This window comes from Aythya fuligula, chromosome 16, assembly GCF_009819795.1.
Source record: "Aythya fuligula isolate bAytFul2 chromosome 16, bAytFul2.pri, whole genome shotgun sequence".
Lineage (NCBI taxonomy): Eukaryota > Metazoa > Chordata > Aves > Anseriformes > Anatidae > Aythya > Aythya fuligula.
In genome coordinates, this window is record NC_045574.1 from 15,426,071 (window position 1) to 15,446,910 (window position 20,840).

At 56.4% G+C, this 20,840-nt stretch overlaps 1 protein-coding gene across 5 annotated transcripts in view; it reads right to left on the reverse strand.

Annotated features, from left to right (window-relative positions):
- Nucleotides 1-6,641: 6,641 nt before the first annotated feature.
- NOL4L (nucleolar protein 4 like) overlaps nucleotides 6,642-20,840 on the reverse strand; it is a 54,765-nt gene continuing 40,566 nt past the window's right edge. For all 5 annotated transcript variants that reach the window (XM_032198393.1, XM_032198398.1, XM_032198394.1 and 2 more), the window contains 7 exons: nucleotides 20,436-20,577; nucleotides 11,253-11,524; nucleotides 10,846-11,031; nucleotides 10,563-10,754; nucleotides 10,358-10,480; nucleotides 9,948-10,149; nucleotides 6,642-8,206 (listed from right to left, as the gene is read on the reverse strand). In XM_032198393.1, the coding sequence (XP_032054284.1) occupies nucleotides 8,007-8,206; nucleotides 9,948-10,149; nucleotides 10,358-10,480; nucleotides 10,563-10,754; nucleotides 10,846-11,031; nucleotides 11,253-11,524; nucleotides 20,436-20,577 (1,317 nt within the window). In that variant the 3' untranslated portion in view covers nucleotides 6,642-8,006. The remainder of the gene's footprint in view (nucleotides 8,207-9,947; nucleotides 10,150-10,357; nucleotides 10,481-10,562; nucleotides 10,755-10,845; nucleotides 11,032-11,252; nucleotides 11,525-20,435; nucleotides 20,578-20,840) is intronic.

A 20,840-nucleotide genomic window follows, 5' to 3' on the forward strand; every position in this document is an offset into this window, starting at 1 on the left:
TCCTCCTCGGAGTAATTACTTACCAAAAGTGAATTGCTTCAACGGGGCCAAAAGTTGGCTGTTCTTCAAGCACACAGTAGCAAGAATTGTGGGGGGGTTATTTTTATTTTTTTTCTGCTTGTATCTTTTCTAGCTCTATCCTACCTCCCTTCACCGTGCACTTTTTTTTTTTTTTTTTTTTTTTTTTTAAACTGAGATGCAAGCCTGAGGGATGCAACAAGTTTAGTCTCAAATGGTTTATCTTTAGTGCATCTGACAGTCTCATATTGTGGAAGGAGAGAGAGAACCAACTCCTGCGTGCACACGCGCACCCTGGGATGAGCTGAAACGCAGTATTAGTGAGGTCGGAGCGGAGGTGTGAAACCTGCTTACCAAAGATCGGGAGCAGAGCTGGGGTTCTCTGGCTCTGTCTCCTCTGGGGCCACTGTAGTGTACAGATTGAACCGGTCTGGTTTGCAGAGCCCTCCGGGGGGGCCTGCTCATGTATGTCCCTTGTGGTATTGGAAAAATAAACACTCTGTAAAACCTCCATTTGTGGTTTCAATCCTCTTTTTCTGAAATCATCCACTGTGCTCTTTAAGGCAATATTGCTTTTTTTTTTTTTTTTTTTTTTTTTTTTTAACTGGGAGCGCTCCAGAGCTTCTGGGCTCAGATGATTAAAAAGAGGGGGGGAGTGTTGTTGTCACAGCCTCATCACGTTGTTTTTTATACACTTGCAGATAACCGAAGACCATGCACCTGCTGCAAACACTGCGTGGCTCTTGGGAAGTAGATGCTGGAAAGGCTCGCACAGAAGCCGTGTGGGTGTGGGATGCTGCTGGAGCCAAGTTTGCACGATCCCCTCCGCAGTGACGGTGACCCCCAGCCACCAGCCTCCCCGTGGCACCGGGCTGCAGGCGATGTGCTGGGGCTTCCCCAGCAGCACCGGGCAGAGCCTCTGCTCCTGCTGTTGTACAGCTCGTGTGCTATGGTGCTGTCCTAACAAGCTGCTGAGTAAATGGATCTGGAAATGCTTTCAAAAGCACAACATTGGGATACCAATTACACATTTGTGGGTTTTTTTTGAAGCTATCTGTACGTTATTGATACATTCTCTTTTTTTTTTTTTTTCTAGGTAGGAAGCATTTTTAAAAAGAATAACACGAAAGATCCCGTTACGTGCCTCGCTTCTGCTCTCACTGCGTGGATCCTCCCAAGGCAGGTGGCGATCTCATGCAGCGGGCGGTGGGGCTGCTGGGGGTGCTCGGATCTGTGCAGCAGTGCAGCGTGTAACGAGGCTCTGTCGTGCTGCAAAACAGCCGTGGCCGTGCTCTGCTCTCAGCTCCACCACGTAATTAATTCTGGGCTGTTTGCGTGCACGAGCGTGGTGGTAACAGAGCCCACATTCCTTGGGCTGCTTGCTTTAAAAATAGTGATAGGAATGAAAGGGGGGGAGCAAAACCAAAAGCTGAATGTTTGCTCCATTTGAGTGCAAAGAGAAGCTCTGTCCCAAGCACAGGAGGAGGTTAAAGCTCTGAATCCCTCGCTTTTGGAGCTGAGATGTCTCCATGTAGCCATCAGTCCTCGCTGCAGTCTTTCGGCAGAGGCAGCTGGCTCATGGAAACCCCCTGACCTCAGCTGGCTGAACATCAGCTGCTGCTGCTCTGGGGTCCTGTTCACGAGGGGAGCCGTGGGCTGGGGCAGCAGCTGCTTTGGCACCAGCTTGGCAGGGAGAAAAGGGGACTTGGGAAGGAGAAGAGTGGGCTGTGGCTTAGGGTTGTGTGCTGGTGGTGCCCTGACTGGCAGCCTGTCTGCAAACATGGGTGCCTTTAAACATACCCAGGTAATTTAAATAAGCTAAAACCAAGGAATGCAAAAACTTCGTTGTTACTTAAGGGAGCTTTAAAATTGTTAAATAATTGAAATCAGCAGTTGTCTTTCATTGGTGTGGTGAAGGGTGATGTCAGGATTAGTTATCTGCAGAACAGAGGAGCTCGGAGGCTTCAAAGTAAAACTGTTATTAATGGCTGAATTTCACACAGAACAAATATAAATATTTTTTTTTTCCTCCATGACATTTATCTACTAAATAACCGATTTCCTCTTCCAAAGGCAATCTCCTGCCCGCTGTTTGCATCCCGCTTTGCAGTGCCGTGGAGCAGTGGACAGCCCAGCCAAGGCTCTCTGTGGCAGAGCTGCAGAAGCAGCAGCAGGAATTTCCAGAGGTAGGGGAAGGGCTCTGCACGGCCACGCGACTGCTGCTGCTGCTGCTGTCCATGACTTGCAGCAGCACCTCCCTTGCTTGGTTTTCACTTTGGGAACAAAGCTTCCCCAGTGGCTTGCTGTGTGTTAAAACTGAATGGTGTTCTGGAAGTGCTGGGACATGCATTACCTGCAGTAGCTGTGTGTGCACACAGACACGTGTGTTAACAGCAATTAACGCGCAGGGCCCGTTTTGGGATGCGCTGTCCCAGCTGACTATTGACGAGTGCAAATGTTCAGGGCACCCTTTGGCTGCTCGCTCAAGGCTTCAGCAGCAAATCCCTGGGAAGGTCCTGCCCGTTCTGCATCACAGGTAAGGGCGTACGTCAAAATGGGATATTTCCACCAAAGCTGTGACCGGATTTGACTCATCTTTCCTCGGCCCTCCTGACTCAGCCAGTCACTGAGCCCGGTCAGGAGATTTTATCTACATAGCGCTTTGAGATAGACATTTTATGGATGCAAAGATTTATTATACTTAATGAATAAAGCTGATAACGAAAAATCAGTATTTTCCATGAGGAGAGGGAGAACTTTCCACAAACTTCAATGAAAACTCCATATTTCCACAAAAAACAGACACTTCACAAAATTAATTTTGTCAAAATATAAATTAAGCATTAATCCGTGACTATCCCCGCCTGTGAGTGCTAACGCTGCTCTCTACGGTAACTGCACCTGTCTGTTACGGAATGGAAAGCACAGCTTATGTCAAAATAACTGCATGGTAAATTTTTTTTTAAAAAAGACCTAAATTTAGAAGCCGTTTTGGTGGCGAATGACACTGACCTCTCGCGCGCTGCGGGGCTGGGGCTGGGCTCCGCCTGTGCTGCGCTGAGCAGACGCGGCTGGCGATGGCGCGGGGCGCAGCGGGGAGCCAGCAGCCCCCGCTGGGGTTGATTTTGAGGAGAGAGCCCTTTTTGTTATACAGTGTTTATTAAGTAGATTCAGTCTTATATATGATATACAGATTCAAAAGAAAAAAAGGATTCCACATACTTATGAAATCAGTGCATTTAGCAAGTAATACCATGGAGATAACAGCTTGATTAACAGCTCATTGGTCTTTGTTAAGTGAGGGGAACAGGGAGTTGGCCTGTGCTAATCATTCCACCAACAGAACAGAATTAAGTTGCATCACATATATAATAGACACACATTCTAAGAATTAAAATATTAAGCCACATTTACTGGAAAAATCCACAGTATATAACACAAATAACTCTTATCAAGCTCGTTGAGGAGGAAGTGCTCATCTGCTTAAGAGCCACATTAAGTTGCATAGGTGCCTATCTGCAAAAATATCATTTTGAAATGAATCAATTGATTAAGCAATAAAGTGTCACCTTAAAAGCTGGATTAAGTGCCATATGCTTTCTCTCTGGCCCCTCTGGAAAGCGCTGACTTTCCGAAGAGCCATCTTCTGCTTCGTTTTGGAGCCCCTCCGTCTCCCGAGGGAACGCTCTCCTACCATTTTAATCTGAAATTAACATCTCGGGCGATTTAACCATGTTAGTTAAAGTATGTTTCCAATTATGCCGATGAGTGTTTTCCCCCCCCTGCTTCCTCACAAGCCCCCAGTTGGCTCGATTGCGCTTCTCCATTGTTTGGACCCTAAATTGAGCTGGGCAGCTTTCACCTTTGTGCCTCCAATGTCAGAAGGAAGATGGTGAAATAGCAGGACCGTGCCATTTGTGTTTGGAGGTCTGGTTATTTAGTGAACTGAACTTCAGATTAATTCTCATTTTGAAGCGCAGCCAATCTTTAAATTGGCCACAGGAAAAAAAAAAAAAAAAAGTGATAATATCTTGTGCAAAACCCAAAGCTGTTTAAAGGGCGTTTCGATTCTGTGGGGTCTTCCTTAAGGTAGGGACGTGTGTCAATGAGGGTGAGTGAGTCTGTGGCTTTGTTAAGCAGACGAACCGGGTGAGGTGCAGCTTCCTCTTCAACAGCAGGTCTTGCAGAACACACAGGGGCCGGGAGTTCTGTACATGTAAACAGTACACTTTCACTGAGTCCAAAATTAGGAGCAAAAATACAAAGGTTCACATTGGTCTTAGGTAGATACAGGCGAAGAACTGAGCTGTACAGCTCCGAAACAACCAAACAAAAGTTTCTAAAGCACCACTAAATTATATAAAAATCAGACCATGGACGGATTGTAGTTGGTATTCTGGTGAAATACTATGCTACCTTGTAAAAAGTTTTACAAAAAATTACAAATCAAAAGTATATTAACCCTCTGAGTTCAAAGCAGCATTTTTGTAATGAACTGGTACTAAATCCGACAGCCACCCGTGGGAGGGAAGTGGCCCTTTGGATCGGGGAGGTACGAGTTACATCTGCTCGGAATCCCGGGAACGCTCTCCCATGTAGAAACACCGTCATGGGAACCGCACATCCAGGGCAGGATGGTTGTATTTAAAAAAAATAATAATAAAACACCAAAAAAAAAAGCCTATTTTCTCGATCCGTGATTAGCTTTTCTTAAACAAAAAAAACATCCAGACCATTTGCTAACCCAGCATTCTCCTTTCACCTCTCAGAAAATCTGGAAAGCTGTTGTATTCTGCTCCTGCTCACTCCTTGTTGAGAACCTAGACTAGATCCTGACCCCTTCCTGCCTGGGGAGAGCACAGGAACGTGGCTGCGAAACAGTCCTGGCCCGCAGAGGAGCCACAGCTGGGTGCAGATCAGGTAAAGAGCACTGAGATGTCTGCGGAGCTTGCTCCAAAGAAACCATAAAGCTGTGGCTCGCAAAAAAATAAAATGAGAAGAAAAAAAAAAAATCCCTGACAGAGAAATTCGTAGTCGATCTCGTTTGTTTCATAACTTGTCACAGATGTGGCTGTCACCAGGGCTTTGGAAATCTGAGTCTGTACCATTCAGCTGCAAGTTATGAACATCAGTTGTTGTGACAGGGTAGACTGTTTAACATCCTTCCTATGCAAACATGAGTCTCATCTGTGTTCTACCAGCAGTTTAAAAAAGTGTAAGAGCTACTAAACTTTAATACATGCTAAGACAAGTTCAAAGGTGATCTGGTCAAGACAGCTAAAACTTGTATAAATAAAACTTTAAACAAACTGTAGCTGATGTCAATCTGTTCATAAGCCCCTGGGTAACCTCTTTTTCGGTGAACTGGATGGCAAACCTATGGCTAAATGTTCTTCGGGGCCTCTTACGGGAGCAGAGGCACCAATTGGGTTATAATCGTAGAGAGAGAGAATTCTGGGACAGCGATTGTCTCTGCCTCTCTTTCTTTAACATTAAGACTTTCACAAATGGCTGCGGTTACATATTTTGTAAAAGGTTTGTTACTTCATGGTATCCACACAAAAATAAATATTTACATAAATTCCAAGTATGGGAGGATGCAGTGGACAAACCAAGCAGGCTTGTGAAGTGCTGGGGAAAGCATTGAGTCTGGAACCTGGCTCGCTTGCGGCCGCCGGGGCCGGGGTCCTGCTGCGGACCCCAGCCCCGCTCCCCTGCCTGCCGGGCCGGGGGGAGCCCGGCCCCAACCCGGGGTGCTCCGAGCGGACACGATGCTCCCCGTTCCCACACCAGCACGGCACCAGCAGGCCTCCACCTTACCTCTACAGGGACGCTCGGGCTGCGCGGGGCGGCCGGGAGCTCCGTCCCTTTTCTCCAAATGTCAGGGGAAGTTTAAGGTTTGGGGAAAACAGTCAATGCAGCGCCTCATCCCTTCTGATGCCGGGCCAGGCAAGCCTGTCCTCAAAAGCCGGTGGCTTTTTCTGTACTGAAACTAAGAACTGGGTCTAGGTTTTTGTTTTTCTTCCAGTGTGTTGGGCGTTCAGTTGGCTACGAAGGCTACTGAACGAGCTGCCCGGGTCCACTCCTGGTGGGGGACCGGCCTCTGCTACCTGTAACAGCCCCGGGCCGCGCCAGCAGGGCTCTCTGCAGCTCCTGCCCGCGCCCTCCGCAGAGCAGCAGCCCTCATCCTCAGGCTCAAAGCGGCCTAAAAAGAGAGGAAAAAAAGAGGGGAAAAAAAAAAAAAAAAAAAGAAAAGAAAAAGAAGCTGGCTCCAAGGAGAGAGAGTATCTCTGGTCAAAATGAGCTATATATGGTTTTGTACTTATCAAATCGATCTCGTGGTGACAATTCCTGCCCTTGAGCAGGGCCGGGAGGAGCCACGCCAGCACTGGGAGGGAGGCGGCGAGAAGAATTGGCGGTGTCAGGCAGCACTTCTTGCTGCTCTATATGGCTACAGAGCGCCTTGCATTGCTTGGCTCTGCTCAGCATCCTAGTGCCTGAGCGAAGTCCCTGGTTTTAGCAGCACTGGTAGTAGGTATTGCACTGAGCAAAACGAAGTGCATTATTGGGGGAGAGGGACGGTAACGGGGCAGGATGGTGACCAGACTATGTTTTTTTGTTTGTTTTTTTTTTTTTTCCACACTTTGGGAATTGTGGGCTTGTTCCAGGACTGTGGCCAGGGAGGGGGGGAGGATCCTGGGCCCTGGAGGGCTTTTTTGTCAGGTCTGCTGCTGAGCGGTGCCCGAACGTCTTCTGGGAAGGAGCGAGCCGCTCGCTGGCGGAGCTTGCTTTCGCGCAGAGAGTCCGCGCTAGCCTTTATTACACCCGTGCGTGGTTTCTAAATAGTTTATTCTCTTGTTGCAACCCCCAGTGTCGGTTTCACACAGACTTTTGAGCACAGCCTCCCTCGCCGAGGAGCGCGGCGCGAGCGTGGTCGGCGCGCGCTGGGCCAGCGGCGGCACCCCGGCGGGACGGAGCGCGGCGCCGGCGGTCCTTGGCTGCTGGTTTGGTCCCGGGCTCCTCCGTGCTGTCCTGTCCGCTTGTCTGCCACGCTTACAGTCACAGAGCCAGCTCGGGAGTCCTGGAAAAAGCCCACAATGGAGTGTGAGGTAGAATACAGATGGTGAACGCGAGACAGTGTTTCTCAGGTGCTTCCTTCCTTCCTTCTCTGATCTGCAGTGACTTAAAGGAGCGCCAGACGTCCTTCTAGCCGGTCTGCTGAGCTTGCCGAGTCTCTGCAGGAGATCTGAGCCCCCACTGCTGCTGCTACACGGGGCTGCTTAGCGCCAAGGTCTAAGCAGGACGCTCCCTCCGTTGGTCAGCTTCCACCTGCGCTTACCGGGGGCTGAGCAACCTACAGGCGCGAGGGCTGGATGGCGAACTCGCACCCTGTGGGACAAGGGCTCCCCAGAGAAACAGGCATAGCTGCCTGGAAATTAGTAGTGTAGTGATATGGAATGTGTTATTTCACAGGAATAAACTCCTTCCGATCAGACAGACAAAAAAAACTGGCAATCTGTACAAACTCAAAAGAATCCATTTTCAGAAAAATAAATTACTAAGGGGTGAGGAGGGTCCATTTCTCAATAAATATGTGATTCAGCTCACCTAAGACTTGGAAATTATCTGGGGACGGGATTCTAACATTTGGGTCCACAAAGGTTATTCTAAATACATCTGCAGCCCCAAACCTCCCCAGGCTCCCTTCTGCCCTTGAAAGTCCCACATCCTTCCAAGCCGCAGGTTTGGCTTCTGGTCAGCTGGACGCACGTGTGGTGGTACGGTTCAAAAATGTGTCCTTGTGCCTGAAGTCCCAGGTGCTTGGAGTGTAAAAGAAAACAGGTCTTTTGGGTTCCACCTTCTAAAACTACATGTACCCACTGCTTCACGGGAGGACGATGGTGGTCCTGAGCAGGACACTGCTGGGAGCCTCTTTCTAGCAGGTATAAATTGTCTTCTTGACAGAGGAGCGACGCAGACACGAGGAGTCAGTTCTGCTGTAAAATGAGGTTTTCCAGTTCATCTGCAGATCGGAGCAGAAACGCCGCGGACTCCCGGTAGCCGGCGATCAGCTGCCGCACCGCGCTGATCTCCGTGGGGCTGAGCTGGGCGGCCTGCATTCCCCTGCTGGTGCTGTTGGACGGGGCCGTGCTGGAGGCCCCCCCTTTCATGCTGAGATCAGTCGGACCTGCCAAGGAGAAGCAAGAGGGAAGCTCAGGACGAGGCAGCAGGTCCCCAGCCGGACCCCGTGCTGCAGCGCTGCGCTCGGAGCCGAGCACGGGTAAGCGGCCACGAGCTGCGAGGGAAGGGACTTTTGAGTCAACATTACAAAAATCACTTCCTGCAGTCTGCCTCATCTGCTCTGCTGGAAGTTCGTGACCGCCGCCTGCCAGCCCCGAGCTGCCAGGCGCCGAACCTGCGCTGCCAAACTGCCTGCCAGGGACGTCCCTGCCCCTGCTCAAACCCATCCTCCAGTCTCTGCTTTTTCCCCTGCACGTGACAAGTCACATCCTGCCCAGGGTGCGTTTCCCTGTTTTATTGTTGGGTAACTGCAGCCCACGGGAGCCCGGGGGCACTGGCCAAGAGGCGCTGCACAGGCTGCTGGCTCGGGCTGCCCGGACACACGGCGTGGGGAGGGCTGGGTGCGCTCACTGGGCTGTACGTGTCCCTGGCTTAGTCCATCAATGAAATGGAGTCCTGCAAAACACTGGGAGTGGGTTTGAGCAAGACTCGCCTTCGGTAGGGGATGGAGGGAGGAGGCAGCCTGGGGGCAGCAGCCCCCTGCGGGCTCCATCCTGCCCCGTGCCAGGGCAGCGTGCTCGCACGGCGCTGGGCAAGCGCCTGAGCAAAGGAAAAAAAAAATTGGGAAGCAGAGGTTTAAAAATCCATTAAAAAGAAGCAAATTTGCTGATGTCTGCTATAAACAGAGCCTGTTTGCTCCTGCTGGGGCTCTCAGTGGGATGTGGCTGCAGCTGTTTGCTGTCTCCTGCCCAGGGCCCACTCGGTGTCTGTGCCCAGCACGAGGAGGGCGGCGGGGCCAGGGCTGTGCGTGCTGGGCTGGAGGGGGCCCAGAGCTGCCTCCACGGCAGCCACAAGGATTAGGTCTCAGCAGCTGGAGGCCAGGGTGGGATCTTTATTCAGGGTTAAGAAGCATTAGGAAGGGATGATAAGAGTTAATCCCAGACAGGCATCTCTCAGGACTCCGGAAATCACATCCCTTCAAATCCTCCCTCCACCAGGGAGGGCAGGGGCAGGAAGCCGGGGTGCACGGGGTGGGTGAAGGCAGAGCAGGGCCAGGAGGGACCCCCTGAGGTGTCCAGCAGGGCTGCTCGTGGCCATGGGGCCATATGACAGGCCGAGGGGCGAGCAAAGCCAAAGGGCTGCTGCCCGGGGAGCTTCGTTTTGCCCGTTCCTGTTCCCATCGTGCTCCCCCACATGCCCTCCTCCAGCCCAGGCTGCTCCGCTCCGCTCACTTGCTCACGGCTAAGCCGGCCCCACATGCCTCGCCTGCTTTCTCCTACGGCTTTCTCGCCCTGCAGCATCCGTTCTGTTTCCCCAGCTGCTTTTGCCAGGCAGCCCCTCGCCATCCTGAGCTGTGCCCCAAACTGCACCGGCCCCGGCCCCATCCCCGAGAGCAGGCGATGAAGGCTGGGGAGGGAATGGCTCATACCAGCCATGAGATCAGGGCGGTGATAGGCACTCGCTCTGTTAATTATTAATAGCTGCTACAGATTCTCTTTTTTTTTAAGTGACACTCCTTCACTCCACCAGTTCCACCTAGACTGTCCTTCCAAGTTCAGGTCAACAATTAACAGCTTGCTAACGAGGTGAGCTGAACCGTGGGGCAGAGCCCTGCCAAGGCAGAGGGGATTTTTGGAGAGGCTCTGCGGGAGCGGGGCTGGGTGCTGGGGGGGCCGGGGGCCACTCACCGTTACTGTGGTTCCCTGTCTGGAGCGGCGCGGGTGGCTGCAGGCTGCCTCCCAGGGACCCGTAGCCACGGTAGCTGTAGTTCAGGCTTCCATTGATGTAGACGGGGTCTTGGGAGTAGGACGAGGCTGGCAGTGAATAGGAGGAGTGGGTGATGGCTGTGGAGTCTCTGGAGTGCTGCTTGTCTAGGGCGATCGGCTCGTCCTGCACAGGGAAGCAGAGGCTGGCTGCAGCGAGGCCGCGAGGGCCGACGCATGGCCGGGACCAAGCAGGGCTCCCCCTCCCCATCTCCCCACCCTGCAGCCCCATGACTTTGAGGAAGGCTTTTGAAAACGCTTCGCCAACTCGCTCCGAGTCCTCCCGCTCTCCCCTCCTGCCCCGTTTTGCAGCCTTCCTGCCGCGAGCGCGGTACCTGGGAGGTCTGGTAGATCTCCAGCCGCATCCTCTTGGCTGCTTTCCGCGTCTCGCTCTCGCAGGCGGCGGCCAGGATGTTCTCGGCCATGGCTGAGGTCAGGTGCGGCGGCGTGGGCCGGGTCTGAGGAGACACAAGGGGAGAGCCCTGCTCAGGCCCTGCTGCCAGGCCCCCACGGCAAGGTGGGAGAGGGGCGGCCGCTCACCATCTCCATGCCGTTCTTCTTCATGCGGCGGCAGGACTTGAGGTACGTGCGGATGCGCTTGCGAGCCCGCTCCTGGAACTCTGGGAACTGCCGGCTGCAGGACTCGATGATGGCCTGGATCTTCTCTTTGGGCTGCTTGGAGATGGGAACCATCCGGTCCAGGTTCTCGTCCACGAAGAGGCGCACGAACATCTGCAGAGCACAGAGACACGAGGTGGGAACGCCGAACCGGCGCACGGCGGGCTCGCTAAGCCCAACCCCGTCCCCGCGGTGCCGTCCTTACGTTGAAGGCCTTTAGCCTCTCCGGGTCCATCCCTTCCGAGTCATTTATCTTATCGTTGTCCTCGTGGTCATCGTGGTCGTCGTCATCCTCATCGGCCGTGGGGGCCCTGCCGACGGTCAGGTCCTCGGGGCAGCCGCTGACTTCGGTCTTGATGGAGTCGTAGCTGCCGGAGCTGTACGGCGGGGACTGCGAGGAGACGGGGGTTACCGTGGGCACCCCGCACCACCCCACAGGCAGAGCCATGGGATGGGCAGCTCAGAAGCCCTTTCCTTGTCCTGATGTTGCTGTTCCCCTTCCTTATGTCCCAGCCTCCCCCTCGCAGCCCAGCCCGCGAGCACCACGTGCGCTCGCTCCCCGCGTGCCGTGCCCCGTGGATCGGGACCGCGCAGCCCAGCCCGGCCCCGTACCTCTGCCGTGGTCTTCACCGCGTACTTGACCCTGCTGCGCAGCCCGTCGGTGCTGCAGCTGTCCGACTGGTAGGAGGGGGTGACGTGGGCAGGGGTCAGCTTGTCGCAGAGGTTGATGGGCTGGTCGTCGGCCGAGGCGGTGAAGTCCATGGGGGCCGCGGTGCCATTGCCGTTCATTTCGGGGAAGGCGCTGTCGCCCTGCGTGCTGCTGGAGGTGGAGGGGTTCAGGGTGGAGGAGCCATTCCCGCTGCAGCTCTCTGACGAGGAGTCATCTGCAAGGACAGACGCACGGTCACCCCGGGGATGTCCTGGGGCCACAGCCCTGAGGTGGCAGCCCCGGCCCCCCAAATGATTCCCCCCCCAGCCCGGCTGGACGTACAGCACGGCCGCGGTGCCGCTCGGAGAGGCCTGGCCTTGCTGCGAGGTGCTCAGGGACAGACGGGGCACAGCCGGCTCTGGGATCTCACAGGCAGCAGGTGGAGGCTGTAGGGCCATCGCTTTATGGCTCCGCCACCTCATTCCTGTCGTTCCCTGCACCCTCTGCACCGCAGCCAGCCAGCTGTCCCCCTGTCCCCCTGTCCCTCTGGAGGTGTCAGTCCCACCGTCCGCACCCCTGCCTGGGGCCGTGGCGCCCAGGCTTGAATAAGAACTTTGGAATTTGGTCCTTTTAGGTTTCTGTTTGCATTGCAGGGAGGAGAAAGGGGCATTTCCTCTCCCCGCCTGGGTCCCTCGCCTCCGAGGGCTTTCACAAGGGGTGCACCTGGCACGGTTTGGGACCCGGCGCGGGAGGGAGGAGATGAACTCCAGCACCTGGGGACCTGCCCCTCGTGTGAGCACAGGATCATCTGGGGAGGTAAAAGCGGGCTCGTGCAGCCTGCAAGCAGCTGTGGGAGCTTTGTGAACAGGCTGCAGACCCCTTGGCGAGGCTTCTCCTCAAGATCTCCTTCCTGCCCACGTCCCCGTGCCCCCAGCACCAGTCACACACCGCCCTCAGCCCCCTTCGGGCTCTCTCGTCCCCCTGTGCCGTGCCCCTCCTGGGCTCAGCCCCATCCCCAGGGCCACCAGGGCGGCCACAACCGCCCCTCCCTGCCCTCCCTCTTCCTGCTGCTGCTTTTCCAAATGCAAAGCTCTGCTGGCAGCCGCGGCCTCCCCACAGTGCCCCATTGCCCATGCAAAGCATCGCCCTCGCCGCACCCCACGGGCTTAGCCCTGGCAGCACCACGCACCCTCCCCTGCCCCAAACCTGCTTTCTCTTCCTCTGTCCGTTCACACACTCGGGTTTTTGGCTGTCCCCAGCCTCCCATGTTTGTGCTGCTCTGCCTGGCTGCAGCAGAGCCCATCCCCATCCCCATCCCCGTCCCCATCCCTGTCCCCGTTCCCGTCCCCATCCCCTGTGCTGCCAGCGGCCCCACGCCCACCAAGGAGCCCGACCCCAGGCCAGGGACAACGTTGTCAAACCCCGCTCAGCCCCTGCCCCTGCCCTCCCCCTCGCTGCAGTAAATCCTTTATTTCATTAGGTGCCTCCGCGAGAGGGAAAGGGCGAAGCACGTGGGGAGCCGCTTCCTGTGCAAGTGTGCGCCGAGCTGCGAACAAAGAAGCTGCAGCCGGTGACAAGCAGATGGCGGTCCCTGGGCCCCGGTCCCCGGTCCCTGATCCCCAGCCCCTGGTCCCTGGTCCCCAGCCCCAGGGTCAGGCTGTGGGGTCACCCTGTCCCCGTGCCGCCAGCTGCCCGCACATGGGTGCAGAGTCCAAAGGTGTGCGGGCGCAGGGCAGAGGGACGGTGCCCGGCCGCTGCCACCACCTCCTCCTCCTCCTTCTTTCCCCAAACCCCGGCCAGCATCTGCAGGGAACTTTAATGAGAGGCTGCAGCGAACTTTCCTGTGACCCCTGCGGAGGCTGCAGCAGCGCAGGACTTTGTATCCCTTAAAATAAACAGACTTGAGGACGCTCAGGCATCCGAACAGACCGTGGGGGCCGGCCAGGGCCCTGCGTGTCCCGAACCGCCCCAGCACAGGCACGAGCGCTCCCTGCTCCCAGACTGCTCCATCCCCTGCAAGCCCCCGAATTAAAACATCCCCGAATTAAAACATGCAGACAGGGCTCAGAGGGAGGCTCCGGCCTCATCCTGCGATGCCTCTCGGGGGGATTAAGGAGCATTATTGCTGTGTGCGGAGGCACGAGCTGCACACCAGGCCCCATCACCAGCCCGGGCACAGCCACAGCAACAACACCATCAGCACCCACGGCAGGGACCTCCCGTCAGCTCCCCGGGGTGGCATGCAGCCCCCGGCACAGCACCCGGCACAGAGACCCCCGGGCAGGGTGCAGGGGGAGGCACGGCCCCCCCGGCTTCCAATGTCTCTGGGTTGCCTTTGTGCAGCACAACACACGCACAGCAGCTGCAGACCAGGTTTCCAGCCGGTCCCACCGCATTTACAAACCTTGGCTTTGCTACAGACAAAAAAAAAATACCGAAAGCAAACACGAAGTGGTGTTCGGGAGCCTGTTCAGGTGGAATATGGAAATGAAATGGGAATCGAACATAAGGGACCAGCACCTACTGCAAGAACAATTTCGTTTAAACCGAGGATGAATGGATGTAAATAGCGAGGTCTGTAAACCCACGAGCTACAGATAATTTTCTTAATTCTTCACTTTTATGGGCTGTGCTCTCCCAGAAGCTCTGTTGGTAGAGCGGTGGATTAATCTCAGTCTTGTGGGCAGAGAAACGGCTGCAAATCCAGATTGCCGAGGACCTCGGATCAGAACGGGAATGGCTTCAGCCAGCTTAAAAACGGGGAAGCCCTCGGGAGGGAGCACCAGGGCAGCTCCAGCCCATGGCCAGCAGCGAGTGCTGCCCTGGGGGGCCAGATCCGGACCCCCCCCCGGTGCTAGGACCAGACCTAGGGCTCCCTAGGCCACAGGGGATGCTGTTGGAGAGCCTGGTCCCAAGCCTGGCCCCACGCACCCTCCACCAGGGACGTGGCATCCGCAGGACCACGAGCAGAGGTGAGGGAGGGCTGCGCTCCCAGACACCACTGCTGAGACGCGCGCACCAAACTTCTGCGATTCGGGAGCTTTTCTGCAAACTCCCAGAGCGCGCCCAAAACACACAGATAAATAGCAGGGCTCCGCGAGCAGCAGGAGAGCAAAGCCAGGCTGTGCAGCCATGAATATATTCATTATCAACCAGCACGAGTCTCGTGAGCTCTCTGCTCGCGGCTGGAGTTTGGCTGAGCGAGGAGCCCCTCTAATGAGGATAATTGGAAGCCCCTCTGCTCCACCCCCACGACCTAATTGAAGCAGATGGAACTGTAAAAACAATGTCACTTCGAGCTGGTTTGATCTTTCAGTCGGGGAAGCGAAATATTTCACTCCCCTATCGAACCTCCGGAGCTGGGGGGCTCCGCGGGCAGGGGGCTGGAGGCGAAGGAGCCCCTGAAAGCCGGGCGCGCGTGGCCGGGCGCAGGGGCCGGGCTGGGAGCACCCTCGGCACGGGATCCCCGCTCCTTTCTGCCTCGGCCACGGCAGCTCCTGCACGGCGAGGGGTGAGGGCGAGCGGCGGCTGCGGAGCGGGGAGGCAGCGCCGGGTCTATTGTGGCCTCCGTCCCTCCCCGGCTGCGCCAATCCCAGGGAAGCGGAGAAGCAAAATGGCTTCTTGGGTAGCGGTGATGGGGGAGGAGGGGATCAGTCACTTATTAAATGAATTAATCAGGGCTCAGCGTTTTCATTTTGAAGAGGCTTCTGGATTATCCTTGATTTCTGTGACACTGGATTTGCAGAGATCAGGAGGGGAAGGGGAGATTTCCAACACCTGCTCCCCGGGAGATTTTACGGCAGGGAAGTGGTTGGGTTTAACGTCTATGTCAGCGAGGGCCACCGCGCCGCTGTCCAAAGGCAGAATTAAAGATGAATGGGGCAAATTGTTCCTCCTCCTGTCACATCTCCAGAGCGAAGACAAAACCTCTTTTGACTTGGAAAACAATGAGCTTATGTAAGAGCCAGCGGCCCACGGAAACCTCGCCGCAGCCCCGCACCGCCACGGCGGGGCAGGGGCCACCGAGCCCCCAACCGGGACCGGGACTGGGACGGGGGGCTCAGCCCCTGCCCTCCCACCCATGGCCAGCACTGGGAGCTCTGGGGTCCCGGGGAGCCCCCTGCTCCCCGCACTGCCCTGGCCGTGCCCGCCCATGCCCATGGTGGTGGCAGAGGTGGCCGTGTCCTTTGCTGGCCGTGCCCAGTGCCAGCCGTGCCCAGCGCCGTGTCACCCGCACGGGCTGGAGCTTCGCATCCAGCCTGCAAACGACTGTCAAAAGTGTTCAAAGCATCCCACAGACGTCTGACTGTAACAACAGCCAGGAAGATGAAAAGTGCCATAAATTATTCACTCACAAAAGAGACGAGAAGGGGGAAGAAGGGGAGGAGGAAAGCCTGCGAGGAAGGGATACTTAATACAAATTAGAGAGACGGAGTGGGAAAGGGGGCCTCGCGGGGGGCCACTGCTGGGCAGGAGCACAGCTTTCATCAGGCACAAGCGGGCGGCGTTCCAGGGCCTCGGCACCCAAGGGCAGGGTGCTGGGAGGCCGGAGGGGACGTCTGCTTTCTCCAGGTCCTGCCCGGCCGATTTCCTCCAAGACGCACAAAAAAAAAAAAAGAAAAAAACTGAAACATCGACGGGCGATGCGCAGAAGCGGGGCTGGCCAGCATCCAGTTCAGACGCTGTATTTCCTGTCTTCCTCCGTTAATGCAAACCTCGTTAGGTCCCAGACGAAACCTCCATCCTCCCCGCCCGCCCTCCCGGAGCCCCCGGCGAGCCGGACACCTGGCACGGCTGGGCACGGAGCGCGGCCGCGGGCGGGCCCGGCCGGACAAGGCAGCGCTGTGAGGCCGCTGCCCCTCCCCGGCACCCCCCGGTGCCCCCCGGTGCCGTCTCCCATGGCCAGAGGGAGCGGACACAGCACAGGGCCTCGGGACAGACATCTTGCCCCGCACCACAGCTGCAGGAGGCCTCGTGGCGTGGATTTGCCTTGTCCCTGCTGCCGGGATGGTGGCAGTGAGGGGTTGGGAGCACCCTACTAACTAAGGTGTGTTCTGAGGGGTCACCCTGCTGCCCCTCATTGGGGATGGAGGTGGGGGCACAAGGGGGAAGCTCCAGGATCTGAGGAGCCCAGCTCAGCAGTGCTGGGTTTGCGATAAACAAAATGATGGGGAAGAGATGGAGGGAGGCGCAGGGAGCCTTGTGCCCTGTTCAGCTCCAAGGGTGGGTGAAGCTGGGGTCCCTCAGCACCAGCGCTGCATTCCTCAGGCTCCAAAAGTGGCTGGAACGAGGGTGCCCGCTGTTGGAGAGGGCCTCTGAGCCCCCCGATAAACAGAGGGTGACCTGGGGAGAGGTGAGGGCACAGCGAGCCACCAGCCTCATACAGCCCAGGCAGGGCAGAGCGGGGAGGATGGCCCCGAGCTGGGGTCTCCAAGAGGGTGAAGTCCCACACTGGATCACGGAGCCCTGAAAAGTGAGAATTTGGCTTTGGGAAAAGCACAAACAGATCCGGTCAGGGCCTGCTGAATCCCTGCAGCGAGCGCTCTGTGGTTGAGCCGTTGGGGTGGCTGTGGTGTGGGGCAGGCTGAGCTCAGTGTGCAGGCACTGCCTGGCTTCTGGTTGAACGTTTTTCCAGGGGATCACTCCTCTCCCCAGAAATCTCTCTGCTGTGTCAGTACCGCAGGAAACCTGGAGATGTGCAGAGTCAGAGGCACCTTGAGAAATGATGGTGCTGAGACCAGGATCCATGGCACGTGTGCGGTGCCAGAAGAGGTGGGACAGTTTGTGCTGCCCCTGCCATTCTCCATGTGTCCTGAGGAGCCACAAACCCCCCTTGCTCCCCAGAACATCATTTAGAAATAACACCCACATGCACATCCCTGTGGCTCCTCCTCGAAGGGCTCCCAGGGGACGTCCCCGGCACCCAGGAGCCTTCCCAAGGGATGCCCTGCCGAGCGTGCGCCTTCGCAGCTAAGCAGGTTAAGAAAGTCCTTTCTCCAAGGTCTGGATTAGCGCCTGCTGCTCCTGGCAGCCCAGGCTCAGCAGGGACACTGCCAGGCACAAAGGACGGCGTGCAGAGACCTCACCCAGAGCAATCTGTCCCAGGATGGTGCCACAAAGCAGCCCCGTGCTTGCAAGGAGGCAGAACCAGTGCTGGGGAGCCAGCCCACTTACTAGGAAGGACAGGGGCGAGGAGCAGCCCCTTCCCCTGGCCTCCCCACCCCAGCTGCCCATGCCTGAAGCCAGCTCAGGCAGTGCAGAGCCCGATGCCCGGGACTTTGGGGAGGGTGATGGGTGTGGGATGAGCACAATGCCGCCCCTTTTGGGGTGTTTTGCTCCCAAAGCGTGTTGGCTCCCACGGCCACGTCCCTCCAGGATGTCCTGCACAATGGCTCAGCTCCAGCAGCAAAAAGCTGATGTTGATCTTGCTGCAGCTCTGGGTATCCACCGGCTTCCTGCGGGGCACGTACGCTGTGAGTAACATCCTACGGGGAAGGGATGTTGCAGGGAGCTTCACGTTTTCCGTGCTGGGGCCCGCAGGATGAGTAACAAAGGAAAATGGAAGGAGCAAGTGTGTGCCTGTGCCGGCGGCGCTGCTCAGGGCTGTCTGACCCCGCGTCCCACCGTGTCCCTGCATCCTGCTGTGCATCTCTGCGTCCTGCAACGTGTCCCTGCGGCGTGTCCCTACGTCCACGCGTCCCAACACGAGCCCCATCTCTGCTGCTGATGCTCTCCCGACAGTGTCTTCTGCTATCCCTTACCTCCCCAAGCCATTAGCTCCTGTTTGTTCTCCCCGCTGTTCCAAAGGCTGACGCTGTTTGCAGCGTGGTTATACCGGGCCAAGGTTTCTGGGCACGCAGACAAAATAAGGCGTTGGCTTCTGTCCGAGCTGCTCTTTAGCTCTCTGAAGATTTAGCAGATACCTGTGTATCAAGGCGTGGGACAGCCGCTTCCTGCTCTCACGCCTTTCTGGATTTCATGCGGCTGTGCTTGTGTGTCATATGAGAGTGCGCTCTTTGCAGCCCTCCAGAAGACCTGAAGTCGGTGCTTCAGTTCTCCAAACAAGGCTTTTTTTTAAGCAAGGGTGTCAGATGATGCTGCTGTCCAAACAGGCAACTCTTCAGTAAAAGTCTATGCTTCAGGAAGCCTTTCACAGAAAACACACTCCAGGCACCCTTCCCATTACACGATGGCAGATGGGAGCAGCTCAGAACCTGAGAAGGATTTTCAGGGGCAGGAGACCAGGCACGAAGTACTCTGAACAGACCCTGGTGCCACCACGGCTTGTGCCCTCCGTGCGGTGCCTCTTGGACAGTTTACAAGCGCTGGTTGCTGACACTGGTTTCCCTGGGAGTCTTGCACGTGGACAGCCCAAATAAATGAGCACGAACACGGGAAAACACGTTTGCTTCTTTAAAAGACTTTTCATGGGCCGTGAGAAGAGGAAACTGAAGAGCACTCAACATTTTAATTCACATGCATTCACTTCCTCCCGCCAGTAATTCGCCTTTCCCTTCACGACACGATGCCCCCTCTCCACGCCGTGCTCCTCTCCTCCAGCCTGGTGCCCTCCAGGTCCCCCCTTGGCACTTCCCTCGCCTGGGCCACGGCGTCGCCTTCTGGGAGCGCCGTGGGCCAGGTTTCCCCTTTTTTCAGTTCACTTCCATTCCTCACAAAAGGAAGGAGCTATTTGTCCTTCATCACTCACAACTGAACCTTACAAGAGAAACTGGAGGAGCCAAGAAGGGCCCCAAAGAGTACACCTGCTTTTGAAGAAAAATCACAGGGCATGAAAAATTGGACGCATTTCCTAAGAGGGCAGAGAAAGGATTTAGCTTGAGTGAGAATACTTTGATTTGCCTAAATACGTGCGTCCCTTATTAAATTACTGTCCTGGTGAATAATAGCGTTGAGAAGAGGGTTCAAAACCGTGTCATTCTAGATTGTAAATGAGCCTTGGGAATACAGCGGTGAGGGATAAGCCACATGCCTGAAATGTCCTGGCAGGAGAACAGCAAAGTTTGGGGGATATGGAGAGACCCGTCAAGGCCACGGGTAAGAGAGGCCGGGGTGCTCGAGGCTCTGCCATGGGAGCCCTGCGTGTGCAGCCTGGCCCCGGAGCGGTGCGAGCACCCAAATGCCCTCCCAGCACTGTGGGCACAGCCTCGCTGGGCAGGGAAGTGCATTACTGGACAATTTCACATCCCCACTGAGGCTGCCAGGCTCCTGGATGGTTTTACAATTAGCAGTTTCCCCAAAGTGCAGCTTTGCAATAGGAGCTGGGTGCCATGGCACACCGGACTCATGGACAGAGCATCCCGGTCACCCTGCCTCCGGCCACACAGAGCCACCCCAGGGAGACCCGTGGGTATGAAAGCCCTTTCCTTCCTGGGGTTTTCCAGACCCCTTTTGTAGAGCTCCCCCCCACAGCCTGGGCTGCCCCCCAATCCCTTTCTGCCCTCCCAGCAGCATCTGAGCCGTGGATAAGGGCTTCAACCTCCAGAGCACAGGCTGAGGAGCAGTCCGAGCACCGAACCCGTGCAAGCATCACAGAGATGAACTCTGACCTGAGCTCGTGCTTCTACCACTTATTTACTCGAGCATTTCTTTAAACCAGTTCGCTTCACAGAAGAAACACAACACAACTTTGTGCCAAAGGCTCCCTCCCACCCATCCCACGTGCAGCACCTCCAGCCCCTTCCAAGCGCCTGCCCAAAGAGAGGTGACGTCCCGCGGCCACCCCACAGCCTCATTGTGGCCAGCTCCTGCAGAGGACACATTTCTTGCCTGGGGACCACACATACTGCCCACAGGGCAACTTCCCAGGCATGGGAAGCTGCAGCCAGCATCACAAAGGGCTGGTCTCCTCCCTGTGGCAGGCAGAGGACTAAGGGGGTCTCCTCGCCACGCCTGGGGAACCCCAGCACCCGGCGCTGGAGGAGCTGGGACCCTCAGCTGGGAGCTGGGGAGGGCCCCGGCTGAATGCAAGCTGGAGGTGAACGGGAAGGCTTCGAAGCCTGTGCCGATATGAAATCCATCCTCCAGGTGGGACACCTGATCAGAAAGGCCTGGTTAATGTTTAATAAGTCACAAAAACATCCCGAGCGAGAGGCGCCGAGCTCTTCCCGCCCGCCGCGGGCACTCACCGTCCTCCTGGCCGTGCAGGTTCTGCGGGCTGCGCATGCTCTCGTCCTGGCTGGGGCTCAGGCTGGAGTTCAGGTGCTGGTCAGCTGAGATCCATGTGGAGTCGTTCATATCAAAGTCCTCGCTGCTCACCGATGTCTCATCCTAGGGGCAAGCAGGAAAGGGTTAAGGCGCCGAGCTATTTTCTTTCCTCCTTTCCCCAGCTCTAGCATCTCCCGGCCGCACGCCCTCCTAAAAGCCACTCGGCCCCCAGCTCCTGCACCCCACGGAAACTTGCCGGCCCCGAGCCCTGGCGAGCAGCCCCGGGGTAGGTGGTTTTCCCAGCGGAGAACGCCCCAGCTCTGCTTCCTGCCTGAAGACGTGCCTGAGCAATGGCACTGTCTCTAATTGAGGACAATTAGAAAGAG